We start from the raw sequence: 24,192 nt of genomic DNA, 5'->3' as shown, positions 1-24,192 counted from the left end.
AGGTGGGTGGGGCCCCGGGGTGGGGGGGCACAGGCCAGGGGTGGGTCACCACGGAGGCAGGGCCATCCCCTGCCATTCAGCACTTCCCAGACTCCACTGGAGCTTCTGGAGAGTTCTGTGGGGGGCTGGGGGGGCCTGTGCCCCCCAGGGCCCTGACCCAGACCTCAGAGGGCTGAGCCGCAGGAAGAACCGGCAGCCTGGATTCCGCCCGCCCCCGTCTCTGCTCCCCGTTCCTCCCGGGCAGGGCGGCCGAGGGTTTGAGGGGAAACGCACGGGGTCTTGAATACCAAGTGGAACTGGGAAGTTGGGAGCAGTCTCTGTCCTGCTTCCCAGGAAGGCCTGGGCGCGGGAGTCGTCCGCTCTTGTTCGCGGGACTCGGCGATTCTCCATCCGTGTAACCCGCTGCTTTACTGTGCTTCTCTAGGGACAGCAGAGCTGTCTCTGAGCCGTATGTTCCATGCTCCCTAAGAAACCCGAGGGGCGTCTTGCGGAGAGGAGCACGTCCTGAGTTTGACCTTTGGAGAACGACTCAGTCCCAGCTCAAGAGCAGGGGAGAGGCGGGGGGCCGGGAGGCTCCGGTGGAGGCCGTGCCCGGCCGTGTGGCTTGCTGGGGTGCTGTCGGCCTCCCCCTTACCCTGCGAATGATTGCCCCCCCAGGTCCTGGGCGGGGTCGAGCCCAGCCTGTACACGGGAGACATCTGGTACACCCCAATCAAGGAGGAGTGGTACTACCAGGTGGAGATCCTGAAGCTGGAGATCGGAGGCCAGAGCCTTCACCTGGACTGCAGGGAGGTAAGGCCAGCGTGGGCCGGGCGGGGGGGGGCGCTATTGGCGGCCTCGGGGGGCCTGAGGGCTCATGTGGGGCAGATCAGAGGGTCCTTACAGCAAACGGCCCCTTCCATTGGCCTTGACTCCCTCACCCAGAGCGCTGTGGCTTCCTGCCAGCCACTGGCCCCCTAGGGGGTTGGCGTCAGGGGGGGTGTCAGGGGAGGCATCAGGGGGGCGTCAGGGGGGGCGTCGGGGGGCATCAGGGGGCGTCCTCGACCCGGCCGCTGGGCTCAGCCCCTGCATGCGGCTGAAGCCAGCGGCTCTTATCCACAAGAGATGAGAAATGGGCCCCTGGAACCCCGCCCCATCCCCAGCTCTGCCCCGCCCCCGGCGCCCCATTCCCCGCACACGTTTCCCCCGACGAGAGCCACCCGCGGGCTCCAAGGCTCTGGAGCCAGCCGCCCCATCCCTCGGACCACGCTGCCCTCAGCCCTTTCCTGCCACGCTCCCGGAGGGCAGCTGACCACACTGAGTCCCACTGTCCCACTGTCCCACGCACCTACGTGCTCCCTCCTGCCCCACACAGCCCAGCCTGCTACATGCAGACACTGCTGGGGCCAGGGTGTGACCGTCCACTCGCTGACCGCGGGTTCCTGACATTCATTTTTTTTTTTTTTGCTTTTTGGGTCACACCCGGCAATGCTCAGGGGTCACTCCTGGCTCTCACTCAGGAATCACTCCTGGCAGTGCTCGGGGGACCCTATGGGATGCTGCGGATTGAACCGCGTGCAAGGCAGCCGCGTGCAAGGCAAATGCCCTCCCTGCTGTGCTTTCACTCCAGTCAGCCCAGCGTCCACTTAGCCAGGCTCTTATGGTCCCCAGTGAATCCAGGGATGGGTCTCAGAAAAACCACAGACGGTGCAAGGGCAGGTGTGTGCTAACATGTGTGTACATTGTATGGTGCCGTTTGGGATGTGCTGGGATATGTGCATGTATGTGGTGGGGTGTGTGCATGGATCTGAGTGCTGTGCCCCATTTATGTGTGTGCTGTGCACATGAGTTTCGTGTGTTTGTGGTATGTCTGTGTGTGCTCTGCCTGTGTGTGGTATATATGTGTGCATGTGGTATGTGTATGTGCAGCTGTGTTTGGGTGGATGTGCTGTGTATGATGTAGTATGTGTGTGTTGCACAGCCTGCTATGGTATCTGTATATGGCATGTCTACATATCACATACACTGTCATATATGTGTGGGGTGTATATGTGGGGTATTGTGAGGGTTCATGTATGGGCATGTGTGTGGTAAATGTGTGTATATATCATATGTAGGAATGGGTGTATGTGTACGTGTGTTTGGTGTGTGTATACTCTGGTGCATGTGATGTGTGGTAAAATGCATGTGTGGATATTAGGACATACATATGATCTCTATGCTTGGTATGAGTGTATATATATATATATATGTTTGGTGTGGTTATGTCTGTATATATGTGGGAATGTGTGTATATGTATGTGATGTGCATTTGATGTAGGTAGGTGTGTGGATATGTATTTGGAGTGTGTGCATATGATATGTGTGCATGTGTATATGTGGTGTGTGCATGTGTATGGTGTGTGTATGTGGTATGTGTATGGAATGTGTACTGTGTGTAGTGTGTGGTATATGTGTGCACATGAGTGTGGTGCATGTGTGTGCATGGATATGGTGTGTGTATATGTGTAAGGTATAATGTGTGCTGTGAGGAATACATGTGCATGTATATATGGTGTGTACATGTGTCCATGTATGTGGTGTACTGTGTGCTGTGTGTATAGTGTGTGGAACATGAGTGCATATGTGTGTATGGTACGTGAGTGCGTGTATGCGGTGTGTGTATCCAGGCCCCCTCACCCATGCACAGTGGCCCACAGCCCGTTCTCTCCCCCTCCCCGCCGTGGGAGAAGGTGTTTCCCCTGGGGCCTCCGTGGCAGGGTGCCCGCCCACATGGGGGGCTCTGGAGGGCGGCGGGTGGGGTCCCGGGCACGTGGCCTGCCCTGTGCTCATCCCGCCTGTTCCAGTACAACGCAGACAAGGCCATCGTGGACAGCGGCACCACGCTGCTGCGGCTGCCACAGAAGGTGTTCGACGCCGTGGTGGAGGCCGTGGCACGCACGTCCCTGGTGAGTGGGCGGGCTGCGGCTGGCGTGGGGGCCGAACAGGCAGGGGGCGGCGTGTCCACCCAGGGCCTAGCCATGGGTGCCGCGGCGGGCAGCAACATGTACTCGGGTCCCTTCCTCCTGTGGCCCCCGTCCACAGTGCTGGGCCTCATTCTCCCGTGAGTCACCGCCTGATTCTAGGAGTCAGGGCCACGAGCCGCAGTCATTGCGGTTTCTCGGCCCTGCCGGGGATACCCCGAGGCCCAATTCTCTGGGGACCCTAGACACGTCAGGGCCTAAGGCAGTGCCCCAGCCTGCAGACCCCATGGGCGGCCAGTTTGGGTGGGATCAGCTGCGGTTCCTGCCCCGTCCACTGAGTGCTGCGGGTTTGTGCCCGTGAGCATTGGCGGGGCTGGGGGGACGGCTGGGCCCTCGGCAGGTCGGGGCTGGGGGGACGGCTGGGCCCTCGGCAGGTCGGGGCTTTCTCGGCTGGTCCGCTCGGCTCCCTGGGAGGCTGTGACGAGCCCCGGCCGGGGACCCCACACGCCCCTCTCCTGCGGAGTGCACGGCTGCGTGGCTGGTGCCGCGTGGCCGGTTCCCGCCGGGAATCCCGGCAGATGTGAAGCCGGCCTTGTCACAGGGCAGAGGAACAGGCCCTGCCTCGGACGCCCAAACTCGCCGAGAGCTGGGGAGAGGCTGGGGGCGAGGAAAGCCCGAGGGGCTCAGGGCAGCCGCCACCGCTGCGGCGGGCGGCAGAGACCCTGGAGGGTGCCGTGCCCGAGCCGGGCGCTGCCGCAGCAGTAGAACCCCGAGGCCCGGAGCGTCCGGGGGCGGGTGTGTGTGGCCAGAGGCACGCGGGGCCTCCCCCCACCCCCCCAGCGCGGGCCCTGCGGGGCTGTCGCTGACACCCGTGAGGTCACCGGCACAGAGAGCCACGAGGTGGCAGGCAGGGTGACGCCAGCCGAGACGCCTCTAAAATTAAGCTCTGATTTCAGTGCTCGCAGGAGGAGGCTGGGAGGGGTTGGGGGGAGGGAGGGAGGGAGGGAGGGGGCCGCCAGCTGGCTGCGCGAGCCCGGGTCTGAGCTTCCTTCCTTCTCGTCTGCCCACGGTCCCTTCTTTTTTCCTTTTTTTTTCAATTTTTTTTCCTTTTTCATTTTTTTATCGAGTCGCCATGAGATCCAGTCACAAGCTTCCATGCTTGGGTTTCAGTCATGCGATGTGCGAGCACCGTCCCCCCACCAGTGTCCCCCGCATCCCTCCCACCCCCCCGCCCCAGCCCTGCCCCTGAGGCAGGCCCTTCCCTCCTGCTCGCTCCTTCTGGGCGCCTGCTTTGCGGGAGAGGCCCTGGCGGCCGTGGTGCTGGCTCCTTGTCTCCCGGCCCCCTTCTCCCTCCTGGGCCAGGCTGCAGAGCTGTGGCCCCTGGGCTGGGGGCGGCACCAGGGAGCAAACTCAGGGCCTCGCCAGGCTGGGCTTGTGCCCTACCCCCTGGGCCGCCTGACCCTGCCTGATCTTTGTACTGGCCAGGGCCCACTAGGGGCGCTGTGTCCACCCCCACCGGCCGATGCCTCCCACTCTGGCATGTCCACGGAGCAGTGGGCTGGAGCGTGTTCCTGCCGTGTGCTGGGCCCTGGGGTGACCCTGAGCTCCAGGGTGCAGCGAGGCGGCCCCTCCCCCAGCACAGGGATCTTCCCTGGGACCCCACTCCCGGGAGACTGGGCTTTTATAAAAATGCGGGACACTGACTTTAGAGTCTGACTCAGTTTCCCCCGAGCGCTGCAGGGGTGACCCCCATGCACAGAGCCCGGAGATCATGGCGTAGCCCCCAAAAGCAGACCCCCAAGAGGAAGCAGAAGCTGCTCCGTGCCAGGACAGGTGGGCGCAGCGCAGACCCCGGCTTCTCCGTCTGCCCCCGGAGTCAGCCCACCCACCGCGCCTCAGCCTCATGCCTCTCTCTCCTCCCGCCTCCCCCACCCCTTTCTGGGGGTCCCCCTCACCGCCTCACCCCGGGGCAGCTCCTGACGTCCACTCTGGCTCCTGATCCCCTGACCCCACATTCCGGCCCCCCAGCCCGGAGCCCCACCAGCTTCAGCATGTCCCGGAGGCCTTAGTCATCTGCCACGGCAGGGCCCAGACACGAGCCCCTCCCTGAGCACCCCAGCCCCCCTCCAGCCCAGCCAGCTGTTGTGTCCCCCCCCCCGCCCCCGCATGTCCCCAGCCGACACCAAGTGCTGGTGGCATCGTCCATCCTCCCGTCCCTGTGAGAGGCTCTCGGCCCTTTGTTTTTGCCAAAACTCTTTCCTGGTGCCGGGGGGAGAGGAAACAGGAGTTGACCTCTCAGACCAGTAACGCTGCCTGTTAACTGCTCCAGAGAGAGGGCCAAGGAGGAGAGAGGCACAATTGACTCCCACCTCTCAGAGGAAGACGTAGTCATGGAGGACTTCCTGAAGGAGGAGGCATTTGCTGATTTGGGAAGCAGAAGTGGGGGGCCCTGCAGAAGGATGCGGAGCACACTCAGGGCTCTCACCCAGGGCAAACTCACCAGCCCGGGGTTCTGGCGCCTCTTCTAGGGCCTTCACTTAGGTGTCCTCACCTGCCGGGGGTGGGGTGATCAGCGCCCAGGCGGAGGCCTTTGGAGTCAAGTGAATCCTGACGCAGATGCCCACCCCCCCCCCACACACACACACATGGTCAGCTGTGTCTCCCCGAGGGCGTCTGTGAGCTAGGCCAGGCCTGTGACCTTTGCCCTGTGACCCGCTCCCGTGCAGATTCCGGAGTTCTCTGAGGGCTTCTGGCTGGGCTCCCAGCTGGCCTGCTGGACCAACTCGGAGAGCCCCTGGTCCTACTTCCCCAAGATCTCCGTCTACCTTCGGGGCGAGAACGCCAGCACCTCCTTCCGCATCACCATCCTGCCTCAGGTACGGTGCCCCCGGCCCCAACACCCAGCCGGGCCCCCGACACCCCCAGTGCCCTGGGACTGTCACCCAGAGCGGCCTTCGGGAAGGGCCGGGGCTCCCGCTGGGCCAGGCACGGGGAGACCCTCATCCCGGCGGGCTCTGGCTCACGGCAGGGAGGGGCTTTGGTGTCCAGCCAGCCTCCGTGTCCTGCCCGGAGCGTCCACACGAGGCCCAGGGCACTCGGGGTGGGGCCCACCGCCACCCCCTCCCAGGAAGTATAGAGACAGGAGGACACCCTCCTGGTCCAGGTGTGTCCTGCCGACTCCCTGTGGAGAACCCAGCCCTCGTAAGACCCCCGCTCTGTGCTAGGGCTCCCTCACGGCTCTGTGCTCAGGGCTGACTCCTGGATCTGTGCTCAGGGTTGACTCCCAGCTCTGTGCTCAGGGTTGACTCCCAACTCTGTGCTCAGGACTGACTCCTGGCTCTGTGCTCAGGGCTCACTCCCAGCTCTGTGCTCAAGTGACATATGTGGTCCCAGGGGTCCAATCAGGCTTGGCCTCGTGTGTGACAAGCACCTTAGCCTCTGTGCTCTCTCCCCAGCCAACCTGGACCATACTGAGTGTCCAGTGAAGGCTGACGGCCTCCTTCCCCGGGCACCCGGCTTCCGTCCTGCCCAGGAGGGCCCACGCCCACAGGGGCAAGGCAGCCCCGCCTGGCGCCCCCCCTGCCACGGGGGCCGGGCCTGACTCCCGTCTCTGCCGCCCACAGCTGTACATCCAGCCCATGGTGGTATCCAGCCTGAGCTACGAGTGCTACCGCTTTGGCATCTCGCCGTCCAGCAACGCGCTGGTGCTGGGGGCCACCGTCATGGAGGGCTTCTACGTGGTCTTCGACCGAGCGCGGAAGCGGGTGGGCTTCGCCGCCAGCCCCTGCGCAGGTAAGGGGCTGCCCGGGAGGGGCGGCCCAGAGTGTCCTGCGTCCTCTCGGCTCTGGGCGGGAGGCCTTCGCCAGCGCCCACCCCGCCGTGCGTCATCTCTGCAGAGCCGCGTGGCTCCGAGTGCGGGGCTGTGGGGCAGCCCAGACCGCCGGCATCGGGGCTGGGCCCAGGGAAACATCCGCCAGCGTCTGTCACTGCAGCATGACGGGAGATGGCGCGGACGGAGAGCGGGAGGCACGCCTCACACGCAAGTCTGCACCCCTGGTGCTCCGGGGTCCCCGGGCACTGCCCTGGGCACGGCGCCAGGAGCAGCCCCGAGCACCACTGGGTGCGGCCCAGAACCTCCCAAAATACAAACTAAGCAGAGGTACGTGCAGGCGTGCACTGATCACTGCCACCCTCACCCTCCCGCTCACACTTACCCAGCACCCACACCGCTTCCAAACACTCCCCGCACCTGGGGCATGAGTCACAAGGGTGGGGGGGGAGCTAGAGAGAAAGGAACCCGCCCCGGTGGGTGTGTGCACAGGGAAGTCACTGCTACAGCCCAGAAGCCGCCGCCCGGCCTCGGGCCCCTCAGCGTCCTGCAGGAGCATCCGCCACGTGTCCCCCTTGTGGCGTTTCTCCTGTGCGGACAGTGGCCCCCAGTCCCTCTGCAGATCTGCAGAGACCCCGGGGCATCTGGGCAGGCACTGTCACCTGGACACAGATGTCCGCGGATGTCAGACAAACTGTTCCCAGGGCACTGGGTTCAAGAGGACAGGCCGCGCCTCTGTGCCGAACCAGAAAAGGGGCATGAGGTTCATCTTGGAGATGGGGGCAAGGGAGCAGAGGGAGAGAGAAGGAGGGACAGAGGGAGAGAGAGAGAGAAAGGGAGGGGGAGGGTGTCCGGGGAGTGACTTTCCAGCACCCGAGAAAATGCTGGTTTGTCTGTCGGGAGAGACGGGTCTCACGTGGGGCGGGCACTTGCCTGCACGCAGCCAACCCAGGCCTGACCCTGGCACCACACAGCTCCCAAGCACAGAGCCAGGGACTCTGCACTCAGCTCCGAGCACCCCCGGGGTGACCCACAGGTGGAATGAACTCTCAGGGCTGTGCTGGCACCACCGGGCAGCTGCGGCCAGGAGAGCAAGAGGCCAGGGGTCCTGCAGCACCGCGAGGCCTCTGCCGTCACAAGGCGCCTGGGGAGTTGAGAGCGAGCCTCAGGGCCCCACTGTCCTGCGCGGGGGGGGGGGGGGGGGGAGAGCGGGTCTTGGTTCTGGTGTGGGCGAGTCGAGAGTGGGAGTAGACGCCACCCCTGCCTCCTGGCCTGTTGCGCAGGAAGTGCCAGCGGCATCAGGTTGGTGAGCTCTGCCCCGGCACCAGCCCTGCAGGGCGGGAGCGCCTGAGCGGCCCCGCGGGGCAGGGGTCACCCTGCACCCAGGCTCCGTGTGGTCTGCAGGGCGTGTGGGGTGTGATGCACCCTCGGGCGCTGTGCCCATGGGCACCGTGGTCTCAGGCACCGAGGTTTGGGGCGCCATCGTCTTGGGAACTTGCGCGTTCCCCTGGAGATCTCTCCGGCCTGCGGAGAGACAACAGTGGAAAGCGCTCCTAATTAGGTGGATTTTGTGAGGGTCCCGACCTGAAATAAGACTAGTGAGGTTAGTAAACAGGGGGCCCAAGACGACACATGCCGATCAAGGGCAACTTTATTAACTGCCACGCTGGTTTTATACTTTTCTTAGCAGGGGGTTGGTACATAAGTTGTCAATCATCAGGGAAGTGTCTTCTCAGACCAAATAAGGAAAGGTTCGGGGTGTATTAGGTGGGCTTACAACATTCTTCAAGAGTAGATTGAGAAATAGTGGGGAGAGGAAGGCAAGGGTTTATCTGGCAGGAGCATCTGGCAGGAGGAAGGCACAAGGTAGAGGAAGGTATTCTACTTAGGGGCTTAATGGCGTCTCTTAGTTAACTGCCCTGGGCTACTTTTACCTCTTGAGTTTGGCTATTTCCTTTGTCACAAGGGCACCTGTGCCTCAGGTCAAGCAAAGCTGGTAATGGAATTTTCCGGTTTGTCCAGGGTAAAGGTTTCGGGGTCCTCTTTCGTTCAGGGTCCTGAGCAGTCCCCAACAGGAACTGGCATCTCGGGTGGCTTTGTCTCAGCGTCTGCTCATGATCCAGGGCACTGTACTCTCAGGCACCGTGGTCTCAGGTGCCGTGGTCTCAGGTGTCGTGGTCTCAGGCCCCGTGGTCTCAGCTGCCGTGGTCTCGGGCCCCGTGGTCTCAGGTGCCGTGGTCTCAGGTGTCGTGGTCTCAGGTGCTGTGGTCTCAGGCCCTGTGGTCTCAGGCCCTGTGGTCTCGGGCCCCGTGGTCTCAGGTGCTGTGGTCTCAGGTGCCGTGGTCTCGGGTCCCGTGGTCTCAGGTGCCATGGTCTCAGGCCCCGTGGTCTCAGGTGCTGTGGTCTCAGGCCCCGTGGTCTCAGGTGCTGTGGTCTCAGGCCCCGTGGTCTCAGGTGCCGTGGTCTCAGGCCCTGTGGTCTCAGGTGCTGTGGTCTCAGGCCCCGTGGTCTCAGGTGTCGTGGTCTCAGGTGTCGTGGTCTCAGGCCCCGTGGTCTCAGGCCCTGTGGTCTCAGGTGTCGTGGTCTCAGGTGTCGTGGTCTCAGGCCCCGTGGTCTCAGGCCCTGTGGTCTCAGGTGTCGTGGTCTCAGGCCCCGTGGTCTCAGGCCCTGTGGTCTCAGGTGTCGTGGTCTCGGGCCCCGTGGTCTCAGGTGCTGTGGTCTCAGGTGCTGTGGTCTCAGGCCCCGTGGTCTCAGGTGTCGTGGTCTCAGGCCCTGTGGTCTCAGGCCCCGTGGTCTCAGGTGCCATGGTCTCAGGTGCCGTGTTCAGGTGCCGTGGTCTCAGGTGCTGTGGTCTCAGGTACTGTGGTCTCGGGCCCCGTGGTCTCAGGTGTCGTGGTCTCAGGCCCTGTGGTCTCAGGCCCCGTGGTCTCAGGTGCTGTGGTCTCAGGTGCCGTGTTCAGGTGCCGTGGTCTCAGGTGCTGTGGTCTCAGGTACTGTGGTCTCGGGCCCCGTGGTCTCAGGTGTCGTGGTCTCGGGCCCCGTGGTCTCAGGCTGGAGCAGGGTCACTCCTGCAGGGAAGGGAGAGGCAGTCCCCCCACCAGGCTCCCTGGCTCCTTGCCTGCCCTCACGGTCAGCATCCCAGGAGGGAACGGAATCGTGAGGTCAGAGAGCTCTGCCGAGAAGGCAGGAGGGAGGGGGAGAGCCGACAGGGTCAGAGGGCAGGAGAGAACACGGGCTTCTCCAGAGGGGCGTGAAGTGAGAGGAAGCCCCGCACAGCCAGGAGAGCCGCTGTGATCCCCGGGTGGTCTCCACATTCTCCCCTTGACCTTAGGGTCCAGCTGGAGCTTCTCCCAGCTGGAGGCCCAGTTCTGAGGGGGCCCAGAGTCCCCGGGGCTGGTGGCGAGCAGCCTCCACGGGCCACATCCTGGTCTCACTCCCTCTGAGAAGCCCCTCGCCTGGCCTGTCTGCCCCCCGTCTCTCGCAGGCATTCGCCTGTCACCGGGTGCCCGGCCAGAAACCCCCCTTGCCCGTTGCTCCTTCAGCCCAGAACTGACGCATTGTCCCACTGCCCTGTCCTCCTGCTAAACCCGCGGCCGGACGGGCCACCATGGCCACCTCTTGCGCCCGCTCGGGGCCCAATGCCCGCCCTTTGGGCCCAGCCCGGCCGCTCCCCTGCAAGGTCCTTCCCTTCTCACTGCTCGAGGTGTGAGGTCAGAGCCATGCCTCTCTCCTGCGAAGTGCTCGGCAGTTAAAGTAATGACACCCCTCGGGCTGCAATCAGGACCCAGCCAGGCCCAGTGCCCAGAATAAACCGAAGGCGTGCCGCCCCTTTTCCTCTTTAAAGGGTTCATTTCTCATTGGTGACATGTTTCAGATAACAATGAAATATCTTGCCCCACCTGTGCTGTGGGCTGGAGACTGGCCCACAGGCGGGGCTGCATCCTGGAGCCTGGGACTTGGTCACTCTGCGGTTCCTCCTGGTTCTTCAGGGCTGGTCACAGCCCGTCCCCGGGTCCTGGGGTCCCCGTGGCCACGCCCACCACCACTGCACCCTCCTGCTCCAGACCGCCTCATGCTCCGGACCCACCCCTCACACACACACACACACACACACACAGACTCACACACTCATACACACACTCACACACACTCATACACTCATACACACTCACATGTACTCACACATACACACATAGACTCACACACTCACACACACTCACACATACTCATACACTCATACACATACAGACTCACACTCACACACTCACACATACACTTATACACTCATAACACAGACTCACACACTCACACACATTCACTCACACATGCTTACATATTCACACACACATACATGTGTGTGCTCACACACACACGCCTGCTCTCTGCCCTGCAGTGTAGACATGCTGGAGCCATGGCGCTGGTGGCTCTGGGCCAGGGGCTCTGTCCAGGGTCACTCACTCACCAGGTGGTTCAGATTTTGTAGGAACTGAGGTCAGTGGGAGAGGGGGGAGCCAGGAACCTGGATGGAGGGAGGGAGAGAGAGAGGGAGAGAAAGAGATGAAAAGGGGAGATGGAGAGAGGGAGAAAGAGAGACAGGAAGAGAGAGGGAGGGGGAGAGAGGGAGAGGGAGAGAAAGAGAGGCAGAGAGGGGGAAAGAGAGGCAGAGGGGGGAGAGAGAAGGAGGGAGAGAGGCAGAGAGGGAGAGAGAGATGCAGAGAGGGGGAGAGAGAAGGAGGGAGAGAGGGGGAGAGAGAAGGAGGAAGAGAGCGGGGAGAGAGGGAGAGAGGAGGGAAAGAGCGGGGAGAGAGGGAGAGAGAGAGGGAAAGAGAAGGAAGGAGAGAGCGGGGAGAGAGAGGGAGAGGGAAGGAAGGAGAGAGCGAGGAGAGAGAGGGAGAGAGAGAGGGAGAGAGAAGGAAGGAGAGAGCGGGGAGAGCTCGAGTCTCAGCTGGGCTGTAGGTTTCTTACTCTCACTCTGTGGCTCACCCTTTGCTTCCTTCCCCTTGGAGAAGCCTGAATACATTTTGGCCTCAGCCTCTGTCTGTCTCTCTGTGTCTGTCTGTCTCCCCCTCCCTCCTGCTGGATGACTTGTTCCCTGACCCCCCACCTCTCCCACTCACTCAGTTCTGTCCAGATTTTGGAATGTGTGTTTTTTTTTAATTTTTTTTAATTTTTTTTATTTTATAAAGTAGTTCACAATAGTTGGTTACGTTTGATATTCGAACACCGGTCCCACCCCCATGACACCTCCCCACCACCATATTTCAGGTGTTTCCATCCCGAACCCCAACCCCTGCCCCAAAGCAGAACCGAAATAATGTATTTTGTATCATTTTTCATGAAAAAAAAAAAAAACTCTGAAGATGCTACAAAAAAGTATCCTTAGAGGGAAGAGTGTGCAGACACTGTATCTCACCCGGGCCGGTCAGCCTCTGTAAGAGATCACTGACATGTTGTTGAGGGTTGAGCCTGGTGTGCTTTTTATATATGTGTCTGTAAAAAAAAAAAAAAGCATATTTTCCCTCTGAGATGGGTGAGCAGCAGAATCCTGACTCGGCAGAGTCGCTGCCCGACAGCCTGTCTCCCGCGGGCGGGGAGCGGCTTCTGCAGGAGCAGGGCAGTAACCCCACCCCAGGGTGGACACGAGGGCGCCCGGCCCCTCGGTCCCCAGCCCTATCTCCTGGACGTGGAGGCACACCCAACCCACAGTCCCCTCCCCCGCGGGTGGCCCAATTGTTTAGGGATCACACTGATCGCATGCCACACGCTCTCGTCGAGAGGGTGCGAGTCCAGGCGGACGAGGGCAGCGGGGGCACATGCGGCCCTTCGCCCAGCAATGCTCAGTGACCACTCCTGGCTCTGCACTCAGGAATCACTCCTGGCGGTGCTTGGGGAGACCCTATGGGATGCTGGGATTTGAACCCAGGTTGGCCACATCCAAGGCAGATGCCCTTCCCTCTGTACCCTCGCTCTGGCCCTCGTGTCCACTCCTAAGTAGCCTTGCTCACTAAGATTCTTCTGTGATTTACTCAATGACTTTCCTTTGAATTCCCTTACATGTGTGCAGTCTTTTCTCCAAGACGGTCACTCATCCACCCCCTATTCAGCAAGAAATCCGTCTTTTTTTTTTTTTAATTTGAAATTCTGGCCAATTATCAAATTTGAAATTATCAGCCAAGTGCCGGCTGATAGTAGTTTGGAGATCTTTGCTTACTTTTTTGTGGGAGTGATGTAACTTCCATCCTACTTTCCTTTTCCTTCTTTTTATTGAACATTCCCTGGTATTCTTTCTCGGTTTTCTTCCCCTCGCCGAGCTGCCCCGAGGCCCTTCTCTCAGAAAGTGCCGCGGGGGCGTTTGGATGCGCTTCTCTGGGTGTGAGACCCTGGTGCTGACGAGTGGGGCTCCGGCTTCCCGGGCCCCCTCCCGTCCCCGCCCGGTGTGGGCCCCGCTCGTGTCACTCAGCTTTGGGTCAGCTCAGCGCCTCGGGTTGTAGAACCCTCACCGTGAGTGAACAGTCTGCATGTGTTTGCTGAGTGGCCTCAGCCCATCAGCCCTGGGCCCCCTCCCCCCGCAGCCTGAGAAAGGGCCGGTGTGGCCGCGCCCGGGGTCCGGGACAGCTCGGGTCGGGGGCTCCCCCCAGACAGAGCCAACCGTCCCCTGATCGCGCACACCCGGAGACCATCAGGAGGAGAGCAGCCTCTGGGCGGGCTAGCCTTGGCTCACCTGAGGCCTCGGTGCACCCCGACAAAGTCTTTGCAATGGGCTTTCTCCGGGGCTGGCGCAGAGACGGAGCCCTCACGCGGGACCGCCGGCACCGGCGCTCTGCGTTGACCGGCCGGGAACTGCCCGTCCCGCCCCGCACATCCCCTGCACCTCCCTGAGCTCGGTCCCTGGTGGAGGTCACGGCGGAAGGGCCACACCAGGAGGGGCCACGCTGAGGGAGATTATGTCAGAGGGGGCCACGGCAGAGGGGCCATGGGCCATGCTGCCGGGGGACGATGCCAGGCCCTGGTGGGAGCCTCTCTGGAGAGACCCTCTCTTGCCCTCCTCCCCTTGGGCCTCGGCGTCCCGCCTCCCTGCAGGGGCCAATCCCACCTCCCCCACCTGTGCCTCTTGACCACTGGCCTCTTGGCCCGCAGCCACCTCCTGGGAGCTGGGCCCGAGTGTCTTCCCCGCGGCCTCCCTGGCCAGAAGCACAGCCTCGGCCGTCTCTGGGCTCAGAGACACGTTTCGGCATCGGAGACTGTCTGTGTGCTGGGTGTGTTCTGGCGGGAGCTTGTGTTCCCTTGGTGTTGGGGACTCAGCTCTGTGTTCCTGTGTTCTGTGGGAGCGCGTGCTCTGACACGGGCACAGGCCTGGGCTGCCCTTCCCGTCGTGCCCACCCATGCGCGGTGTCCTCTCTCTCTCTCTTTCCTTCTCCCTCTCTCTGTCTGTTTCCCTCTCTCTCTCTCCCTCTCTCTCTCTGTCTCTGTCTCTCTCTCTCCCTCTCCATCTCTGTCTCTGTCTCTCTTTCTTCCTCTCTGTCTCTGTCTCTCTCTCCCTCTCCCTCTCTGTCTCTCTCTCTCCCTCTCTGTCTCTGTCTCTCTCTCCCTCTCTCTGTCTGTTTCCCTCTCTCTCTCTCCCTCTCTCTCTCTGTCTCTGTCTCTCTCTCCCTCTCCCTCTCTGTCTCTGTCTCTCTCTCTCCCTCTCTGTCTCTGTCTCTGTCTCTCTCTCCCTCTCTGTCTCTGTCTCTGTCTCTCTGTCTCTGTCTCTCCCTCTCCGTCTCTGTCTCTGTCTCTCCCTCTCCGTCTCTGTCTCTCTCCCTCTCTCTCTCTCCCTCTCTGTCTCTGTCTCTGTCTCTGTCTCTCTGTCTCTCTCTGTCTCTCTCTCTCTCTCTCTCTCTCTCTCTGCTGGGAAGGGGAACGGTGTGGGGGGGGCTGGTTTTTGACGAGAATCTCTGGAAGCTTCTCAGAATACCCACAGGCCGTGTCTCCGCCCCCCTCTCGGCGGGTTGCTCAGAGGCTCGGGTGGGCGGGTGGTGGAAGAGGCGCCACTGCTGCTCACCGCCTGCTGCCGCGTCTCCTCAGCTCACTCCACCCGACGGCGTCGCCGTTCTCGTCTCCGCTCACGTGAGCAAGGGACCGTCCGGCCTGGCCCTGACCACAGGGCTGCCCTGGGGACAGCGCCGGGGAGAGGCCGCCGCGCCCTCGGCTGCCCTAGGACTGGGAACTCATCAGTGCTCAGACCGCCAGGGCCGCCTTCCTCCCGGGCTCCCGAAATGCCACCGTCTCTTTTTATAGACCAGACACCTCGCACCCGGGCGCTGCCTAGATCTCGGCAGCTCCAGCCGGAGGCGCGGGCGCGCGGGGCCGTCTTCCCCGCCGTGAGTTTCCCTCGTCTGCCGCACGTTCACACTTAAAAATAGGCAGCGAGGGGCTGGAGCGATAGCACAGCGGGGAGGGCGTTTGCCTTGCACGCGGCCAACCTGGGTTCGATTCCCAGCATCCCATATGGTCCCCTGAGCACCACCAAGAGTAATTCCTGAGTGAAGAGCCAGGAGCAACCCCTGTACATCACCTGGTGTGACCCAAAAAGCAAAAATAAAATAAAATAAAAAATAAAAATAGGCGGCGTGGCCGGCGGGAACCGGGGTCCGGACGTGCTCCTGAGGAGTGGGAAGGTGAGCCGGGACCCCCAGCGCCTGCACACAAGCGACCCGGCCCTCCCTGCAGCCAGCTGGGGGCCACCCCGCCGGAGCTCGGGGCTCACTGGCTCTGTGCTCAGGGATCGCTCCTGGCAGTCTTGGGGGTCCTCTGGGGTGGCTGTGTGCATGGCGACCCCCCACCCGATGTGCCGTCACTCTGGCCCCGGCTTCATCGTCATGTTTTACGGATCAGCGAGCCCCCGAAGGCAAGGCGACAGGGCAAGACACTCGAGAGCACAGAGCATGCTGCCCGGTAAACTGAGTCTGCTCGGAAGGTCCTTGCTGCCGAAGGCTGCACCTGGGGGCCACCCGCTCCACTCAGCCCACCCAGCCCTCGCCGTGTTTCTAGCTGAGAAACGGACCCTTTCTCCCCCGACACTCCTGTCAGCGGGAGCTAACCCGGGGGCTGACGGGGCGGGCGGGGTGGGGGGGGGGAATGGATCAATGGGGCGGGTGCAATAGCGGGAAGGGAGTTTGCCTTGCATGTGGCCAACCCAGGCTCAATCCCCGGCACCCCGTAGGGTCCCTCAAGCACCACCAAGAGTAATTCCTGAGCGCAGAGCCAGGAGTAACCCCTGAGCATCATCAGGTATGAACCAAAACAGCAAAAAAAAAAAAAAAAAAGGAATCATTGAGCTTTCAAAGCAAGACAAGAAAATCACAAACTGAAGCTCCGGAAGGCTGCCCGGCTGCTGAGGACTCGGTTATTCCTCCCGTGGCGGCCACCCATCAGTGCTGTTCTGAGTGAGGGGAGGGATCCCATGGGCAAAGGCTTTCGGCAATTGGGCCGAGATGACACAGCTTGTAAGGATTTGGGCCCAGAAGTGTGAGCCCAGGATCCACGGCTTAAACCAGAACGCCACACAGGCAGGTAGGAAGGAATGCAACGGGAACAGCTACACCCATCCTTGGGCCGTGGAACTAGCAGCGTGTGTGAGTCCCAGCTTGCGAGCAGTCTGGTAAACCCGCGTCCGGGAATAAACCTGCAGAAGTCTTTGTCACCTTCCTTAATATTGAGCAACACTCAGCAAACGCGACACACTATCTACTCAACAGCCCCAAATTGTGCTAATTTTCAAAAACTTAAATTTTTTTTTTTTTTTTACTTTTTTGATGGGGCTGGAGCAATAGCACAGCGGTTGGGCATTCGCCTTTCACGCAGCCGACCCGAGTTCGATTCCTTTGCCCCTCTCGGAGAGCCCGGCAAGCTACCAAGAGTATGGAGCCCGCACGGCAGAACCTGGCAAGCTACCCGTGCGTATTGGATATGCCAAAAACAGTAACAATAAGTCTCTCAATGAGAGACGTTACTGGTGCCCGCTCGAACAAATCGATGAGCAATGGGATGACAGTGACTTTTTTGATGATAAAAGTAATACGTGTCCAGGGGCTGGAGAGATAGCACAGTGGGTAGGGCGTTTGCCTTGCACGCGGCCGACCCGGGTTCGAATCCCAGCATCCCATATGGTCCCCTGAGCACGGCCAGGGGTAATTCCTGAGTGCAGAGCCAGGAGTAACCCCTGTGCATCGCCAGGTGTGACCCAAAAAAGCAAAAAAAAAAAACCAAAAGTAATACATGTCCATTGGGAGTAAGTCCTCGAGATGAATGGTTGGCGTGCGCTTCTACACTGGGCTCGGGAGTAGGGTGATTTGAGTTAGGTGGATGTGGCGGGGGGGTCTCTCCCCAGGCTCTGCCTTGCAGTCGGGAGCACGAGGTGCAGGGTGGTTGGATCTGTGGGTGAAAAGCCCAGAATAGGGGGCCGACAGGTCCCCCCACCACACAGAAAACCGTGCCTGGACCGGCCTCTCAAGCATGACAGCCCCTGGAGCCCAGCAGAGTGGGGGTCCCTCTGACTTCCCTTTCCCTCTGCACACAGCCAGACGTGTGTATTGTTCTTCAACAGACTGTTCTGACTGCCACGTTCTTTTGACTCTTTTTAAACAGTGTGATTAAGATGCAACTGGTATCCAATGGAAAGTTGTGTGCTCGGGCGCAATTTGAAAAGTTTTTACATATGTCCATTCCGTGACCCTCATCCCCACAAAGCATCCTAACTCCGTTCCCACCCAGCCGCGAAGGGCGACGTACTTTTCGGTCTGCCAGTCTCAGGCCAGGCTGACCCCTCAGAACTGCCCATCACCCTCAGCCTGACCACTGTCACTCCGATGAGGCCCACATGTTAGAATCCTACATAAATGGAATCATAGTGTGCATGCATGTGGGGGGCATGCATGTGTACACGTGTGTGCGCACGCATGTGTGCATGTGTGCGTGTACGCACATGTGTGCACATGGATTTGTGTGTGCATGCACATGTGCGTGCAAGTGTATGCATGTTATGTGTGTACATATATTTATGGCATGTGCATGCGTGTATGTGTGTGCATGCGTGTATGTGTGTGCATGTGCATGTATGTGTGCACTCGTGTGGTATTTGTGCATGCATGCCATTTGTGTACGTGTGTCCATGCGTGTGTGTGCACATGGTCTGTGTACGTGCACGTGTGTGTGCGTGCGTGCGTGTGTGTGTGTGTGTGTGTGTGTGTGTGCGCGCGCTGTTTCCCCTGACTTTCACTCAGTATAGTTGCTTTGAGACTTCTCCCTTCTGCTTCGTGTAGTCTTGTTCATTTTAACCCAAACACACTTGGTTAATTAGAACATTATGGGCTTATCGCTGCCCCTGTTGAACTCGGGGCTGCCCCAGGGGCTGGAGGAAAAGAGCAAATAAGGCTCCCTCAGCAGCCGCCTGACCCGCATCTCTCAGGGACGGACACCTGGGGATGGGGTGACTGCCGAGTGACAGGGGAACGTGCCGAGCACGGCAGTGGGCCTGATCACTTTAGGGCGACGGCGGCTTTCTCGGTCCCTGCTCCTGCCAGGGTGTTTGAGCCCCTCCCCCGCCTTCTCACAAGCCTTCACCACTTCACCTGTGGGCGGGTAGGGGGGTCCGTCTGGTTCCGCCCCCGAGAGCCAGCACTCCGGCATCTCCTCGTGGGCTTGTCTGCCACCCGTCCACACAGCTTCTTCGGTGAGGTGGCTTGGAATGAACAGATCATTTTGTCCCTTCTGACGTGATTTGTCTTCTTGAGCTCTCCGATGTCTTTATGTTCAGACTACAAGTCTTTTAACAGAAATGTGACTTGAAAACATTTTCTTCTTGGGGGCTGGAGCAATAGCACAGCAGGAAGGGAATTTGCCTTGCATGCGGCCAACCCGGGTTCGATTCCCAGCATCCCGTGTGGTCCCCTGAACACTGCCAGGAGTAATTCCTGAGTGCAGAGCCAGGAGTAACCCCTGTGCATCACCAGGTGTGACCCAAAAAGCAAAATAAAAATAAAAACAAAAATCATTTTCTTCCAGCCCTTTGATTCTCTTGGTATTGTCCTCCAAAGAGAGCTTCTTAATTTTAATGAAACAAGATACATCCTTTATTTTCCTTTTAGAAAATTGGGATTTTTTAGTGTGAAACAAAAAATAAATAAATAAACAGTGTCCCTCAACCAAGGAGCAGTGTTTCCTTCCTAGATATCTTATACATTTAAAAATTGCTATCTGGGGCCTGAGGGAGAGTAAGGCCTTTGCCTTGCATGACCTGAGTTCAACTCCCAGCACCCCAGCACCTCATGTGGTCCCCTGAGCACTGCCAGGAGGGACCCCAGAGAACAGAGCCAGGAGTAAGCCCTGAGCACCATTGGGTGTGGCTGAAAAAATAAAACACAATAAATAAGTATTTTTTAATAAATAAAAAATTTATTTAATAAATACATTTTAATTGTTATCTGGGGCCCAAGAGACGGTACAGCAGGTGAGCTGCTTGCCTTGCGTGGGACTGGCCCAGGATTGACCCCTGACACCCCTTATGGTCCTCTGAGCACTGCGAGGAATGAACCCTAAGCACTGCTGAGAATGCCCTGCCCCAAAAAATGTTAGTTTCCAAATAGTAAGGGATTTTTAGGGACTTTCCAGATATCCTCTTGTTGTTGCTCCCTGCGGGGTGTGGCCCGCTACTGTCCTCTCCCCGCCCCTCCCTTTGCCGTCTGTGTCTCAGGGACCCGGTGTCACGAGTGGCGGCCACACTGGGACTCCCACATGGTTGCGTCCCCGGGTGGCACTGGGCAGGCCTAGAGCAGGGATGGAACTGTCAACTCGTGCCTGCAGGCAGGTCCCCATGGCCCGCCGTCCCGGGACCTGTGTGTAGCTCCCCTGCGTGCGGGGCTGGCGTTAGGCCCGGCTGTAATCTGTGCAGGCCAACAGTCCCGGCCTGGGGCCCCCGGGCCCCGCTGTGTGGGGCTGGAGCCGCCCTGCAGGCCCCGTGGGTGCGCAGTGGCGAGTCCGTCAGCACAGCTGCGTCTGAGCATCGTGCTGTTCCGTCCCTGTGGGGGACCGAAGCCGCTCGGCCTTGCTCGCTCGGGCCTGTTGCTGGGCGTCTCCTGCCCGCCTTATCCCCAGCCCTTTCCCTTCTTCCTCCAGCACGCGGGTCTTTCTCTCCACTTCCTTCTTTCCTCTCATGGGGGAGAAGCCCGGGCCGGCCACCCTCGGCAGTGCTCAGGGCCGACTCCCGGCTCTGAGTTCAGGGCTCACTCCTGGGCGGGCTCGGGAGACCAGGTGGGGTGTCGGGGCTTGAACCCGGGTCAGCCACATGCAAGGAGGCGCCCTCCCCGCCCTCCTCGCTCTGTCGGCTTTCGGGGCTTGCGGGCAGTTCTCCAGGGGAGTTCACCCGACGGCTCTCGTCCTGGGTCCACTGAGCTTCTTGGAGCTGTAAACTTAAAATTCCCGTCAAATTGGGGGACTTTAAAAAAAATATATCATTCTATATATACCTCCTTTCCTCTGCCTTCCACCCTGTGCTCTCACTAGGGTGCTCTGCTTCCCTGGGCCCTCAGGCCCTCTGAGCACCCAAGGCCGAGTCACTGAGGATCTCTTACTTCCCAATGCTTTGCTCGCTCTGCACTCCGTTTTCCGTGGTCTCCCTCACGGAGCCCGTGAGCTCACCCGCCTTTTCCCGCTGGGTCTAGTGCGCGCCTAACGCTGTGTGGCGCATCCTGCCTCCTGCCCACGGGAGCTTCTGTCTGTGGCAGACGGCTCGGGCGTCCCTCCCCCACAGCCATCGAGAGGGATTTCCGTCATAAAAGCAGCAGGGTTAGAAATTAAATATGTGGAAAGATTTCTATCGCACGCAGAGTGCGAATGTCGTGTCTAGGACGCTCGCCTTCATTTGAAACATGGCAGCCAGGGACGACTCTGAAGATGGTGCTTATTGCTAAGTGGTGGATTTATGAGTGTCTTTACTGCTTCTTCTCTGACTTAGATCTTCGAGTTATCTACCGTAAGTGCACGTGAAGTGTGGGGTTGAGTGTTTTTTTAGGTATTTTCAATGTTTGTGGAGTGTTTGCTCTCTGCGGAGGCTTGGTCACTCTCCCTGGCCGTTTCCCAGAGATGCGTGTCGGCTCCGTGCGGCCCCGGCACAGTTAGACACCGAGTCACGGGGACAGTGCCCCGTGGCCGTGTGGGGCTGTGTGCAGGCCCAGCCTGACTTCCCCAAGACACCCTGGGCTCCGGGGTCTGAGCGGAAGGCGCCCCTCTGCCTGTCTCTGCCCCTCTCCCCGCACCGAGAGAGCCAGAAACCCACGTGGCCACGGCCGGCATCTGTCGCAGGAAAGTGCGGCCTCTGCCGCGCGCCAGGCAGCTCCTCCCTGTCAGGGACCCGGCCCCCAGGTCCCTCCTCTGCCGCTGGACCCTGTCCTTTCCCGAAGTCTGAGCAGACTCCTGGGGTGGCTCTGAGATGCCGCCGTCGTGGGAAACACGAAATGCTCAGCGACGTTATTTTCTGGTGCCCCGAGCACCGATTCCAGAGTCCGTGACGGATGACCGAGTAATGGGCCTTTCACTTCTTCCTGGTGAAATGTCACAGCCGCGGCTGTCCCCTTGTGTCTCCGCAGAGGTGGCGGGTGTGCCTGTGTCGGAGATCTCCGGACCCTTCTCCACGGACGACGCGGCCAGTGACTGTGTGCCCGCCCTGCCCCCGCAGGACCCGCTCCTGTGGCTCGTGTCCTACGCCCTCCTGAGCGTGTGTGGCCTCATCCTCCTCGTGCTGGTGGCCCTCCTGCTGCTGCCCCGGCCCTGCCGCCCCCTCCGGGGGGACGCCGAGGTGGTCAACGACGCATCCTCGCTGGTCCGGCACCGCTGGAAGTGAGGCTGCCGCGGGCTGGTGTGCCCGTGCGGGCGCCGTCCCGCTCTCGGAGGCTTCCAGACTCACTGTACTGGGTTTTAACACCTTCTCCTCCTCCCTTCCTCTGAGAAATAAAACAAACACACCAGAACCCTCATTCTCAACAAAGAAAAAAAAAAGTGAATTGGGCTTCAGGTTTATGCTACTGGCTCTGCCAAACTGGTCCAGCGTGCCACCAACACACACACACACACACACACACACACACACACACACACAGAACCCAAAACCGGTGTCAGCGTCCGTGACTCCGGCTGCGTTGGTCACGCCGTTTAGCCCCCAGGAAGCACTCACTCTCTCTCTGTTGCTTCTCGAGCCGGGCCTCACCTGAGCTGTTCTCGGTGCCGTCTGCAGTCGGAAGCGCCTTGGCGGGGTGTGTCTGCACCCACGGTGGGTCCGAGTCTTCTGGAAGACCCCCCCCAAGCAGCCTTCACCTCTCGGAAGACAGAGGCCTCCCGTCTGCCGGCCCTGAGGAGGGGCACCCTCTGCTCCTTGGCACTGCACTCTGCCACAGGGCCGTGGGACCAGAGCTCACAACTGCGTCTTCCGAGTCCCTGGGGGGCCGCGGGGCGGCAGCTGGTTGCAGCCGTTGCCCTCCCCTCCCTGCGGAGACCGGCCAGTGCAGCCGGGAGCTGGGTGCTCTCCGTGGCAGCTGGGCGCTCTCCCTCCTGCTCCCTCCTGCTCACAGTGAAGGAGCCTTTCCTCAGGGGACCCCCATTCTCTCCCTGGCGACGGCCTTGCCCACGGCTCCGCAGCTGGGTGGCTCGGGGCCCTCCCGGGAAACAGGGTGAGCCTTTCGGCCAGAGGAGGGGGTGGCGAGTGTGTGGAGGTCGTGGGGGCACCTCTGCTCCTCCCCCAGCCTTTGCAAGCGTTCACTGATGCCTGGCTGGGTCAGGCTCACGGAGGAGGAGCCGACCTCCACACTCCTTCCCTGCAGCCTGTGGGGTCTCAGGGACAAGTGAGTGCGTGCCAGTGGCCCCTGCCCATGGCAGAGCGCCACCACTGGTGTCACTCATTTGACCGCCTTTACCCAAGACAAGCCAAAGACTTGGTCTGGTGCAGTGTCCTGTGAACCCGTGCACTGAGGAGGCGAGAGAAGCCGGTCTCGGTGCAGCGTCCTGTGCGCTGAGGAGGCGAGCGAAGCCGGTCTCGGTGCAGTGTCCTGTGCCCCCGTGGGCAAGGCCCCGTGTCCTCAGGTGCTCGGGGAGCCACACGATGCCCACTGGTAAGAATAGGCGCCATCTGCTCTACAGGGTGCTGTGCCCTGCGGTGTGCTTGGAGGGCTGGATGGGAGGGTCCTCTGAGCAGGTGCTCGCCATCCCCACTCGTCCTTTCAAAACACGCTTCCAAGTTGGAAGTCTCTGGAACGCCAGTTCTCCCGGCCTCAGCGGCTGTGCTGGGCACTGCTTGGCGGGGCGTGAAGAACGCCTCCTCCCCGCCCCCGCTGTGAGGACTGAGAGCCCCTGAAATCAGGGGCCGCAGCGGCAGGAATAAGCCGGTTCGCTCCCTCCCAGGGGCTCCCACCAGCCCCTCCAGGGCGTGGGTCAGGCTCCGGAGCCTTGGCACCGTCTCCGTTGGGCAGGGACCAGCCGGCCCCGGTCCCAGAACACGAGCTACTGGCAAGTTCGAGCTCCAGCAAGGGTGCTTGTTGGGGTTGGGGTTTGGGTGCCACACCTGGCGGTGCTCGGGGCTGACTCCCGACTCTGTGCTCAGAGACCACTCCTGGCGGGGCTCGGGGATCAAACCCAGGTCGGCTGCGTGTGGACAGACACCCTCCCCGCTGTTCTGTCTCTCCAGCCCCCGCGAGGAGATTCGAACAATGCTTGCCATCACAGTCTTCGGTTCCTGCCGAGCTGCTCTACTTTTCCGTCACCCTCGTGCGGTTGGAGATGACATTTTTATGGAAATCCTTAAATCACAAGAGCCCAGCGTCGCGCCCAGGGCGAACTAGGCACCGTGGAAGGGGGCCTGTGATTTCTCCTGGCAAGCCTCCCTGCCGAAAACTGGACTTGAACCGGGCTATGCCCAGGGTACCAGCCTCCCCCAGCTCCTCATGTGGCTCCTCCACTGGGCGGAGCTTCCTCGAGGCTTACTTTAGACAGGAAGTGAAGGAGCACTCGGCCAGGGGGTCACTGCCCTCGTCACCCTCCCTGGAAAGGGCGGGAGAGAGCCTCGTTCTGGAGGAAAACAAGTTAGCATTAGCTTGTTGTCAGAACCTCGTCAGCCTGCTGACAGGAAGTGGAGCTTTCCTCATGAACAATGTGTGCGGCGGATGGGGTGGGGTGCAGGGCGTGTGTGTGTGTGTGTGTGTGTGTGTGTGTGTGTGTGTGTGACACACGCTCATGTGTGCGACACTCTATTTTCGTTCATTTATTCCAGAACCTGGAGTCAAGGTCTGTCTTCAGCTCCTAAAGATGTTTATGAGAGGAAGCAAGGAACGTGGGGAAAGGCAAGAGAAGCTAGGGTGCTTGCCTCGCTCACGGCTGACCTGGGCTCGGTCCCTGGCACCC

The 24,192-nt window shown here is 60.6% G+C and overlaps 1 protein-coding gene across 2 annotated transcripts in view; it reads left to right on the top strand.

The window, feature by feature from the left end:
- BACE2 (beta-secretase 2) overlaps positions 1-21,807 on the top strand; it is a 55,915-nt gene extending 34,108 nt beyond the window's left edge. The window contains exons 5-9 of one of the 2 annotated variants that reach the window (XM_055127373.1): positions 658-792; positions 2,836-2,927; positions 5,669-5,818; positions 6,566-6,734; positions 21,393-21,807. In XM_055127373.1, coding sequence (XP_054983348.1) covers positions 658-792; positions 2,836-2,927; positions 5,669-5,818; positions 6,566-6,734; positions 21,393-21,646 — 800 coding nt within the window. In that variant the 3' untranslated portion in view covers positions 21,647-21,807. Of the gene's footprint in view, positions 1-657; positions 793-2,825; positions 2,928-5,668; positions 5,819-6,565; positions 6,735-21,392 lie in introns of both variants that reach the window. The other variant, XM_004602331.2, reaches the window with a different exon arrangement.
- The last annotated feature ends 2,385 nt before the right edge of the window (positions 21,808-24,192 follow it).

This window comes from Sorex araneus, chromosome 2 (assembly GCF_027595985.1).
Source record: "Sorex araneus isolate mSorAra2 chromosome 2, mSorAra2.pri, whole genome shotgun sequence".
Classification (NCBI taxonomy): domain Eukaryota; kingdom Metazoa; phylum Chordata; class Mammalia; order Eulipotyphla; family Soricidae; genus Sorex; species Sorex araneus.
Note: the sequence above shows the minus strand (reverse complement) of the source record. Positions and strands in the feature narration are given on the sequence as shown.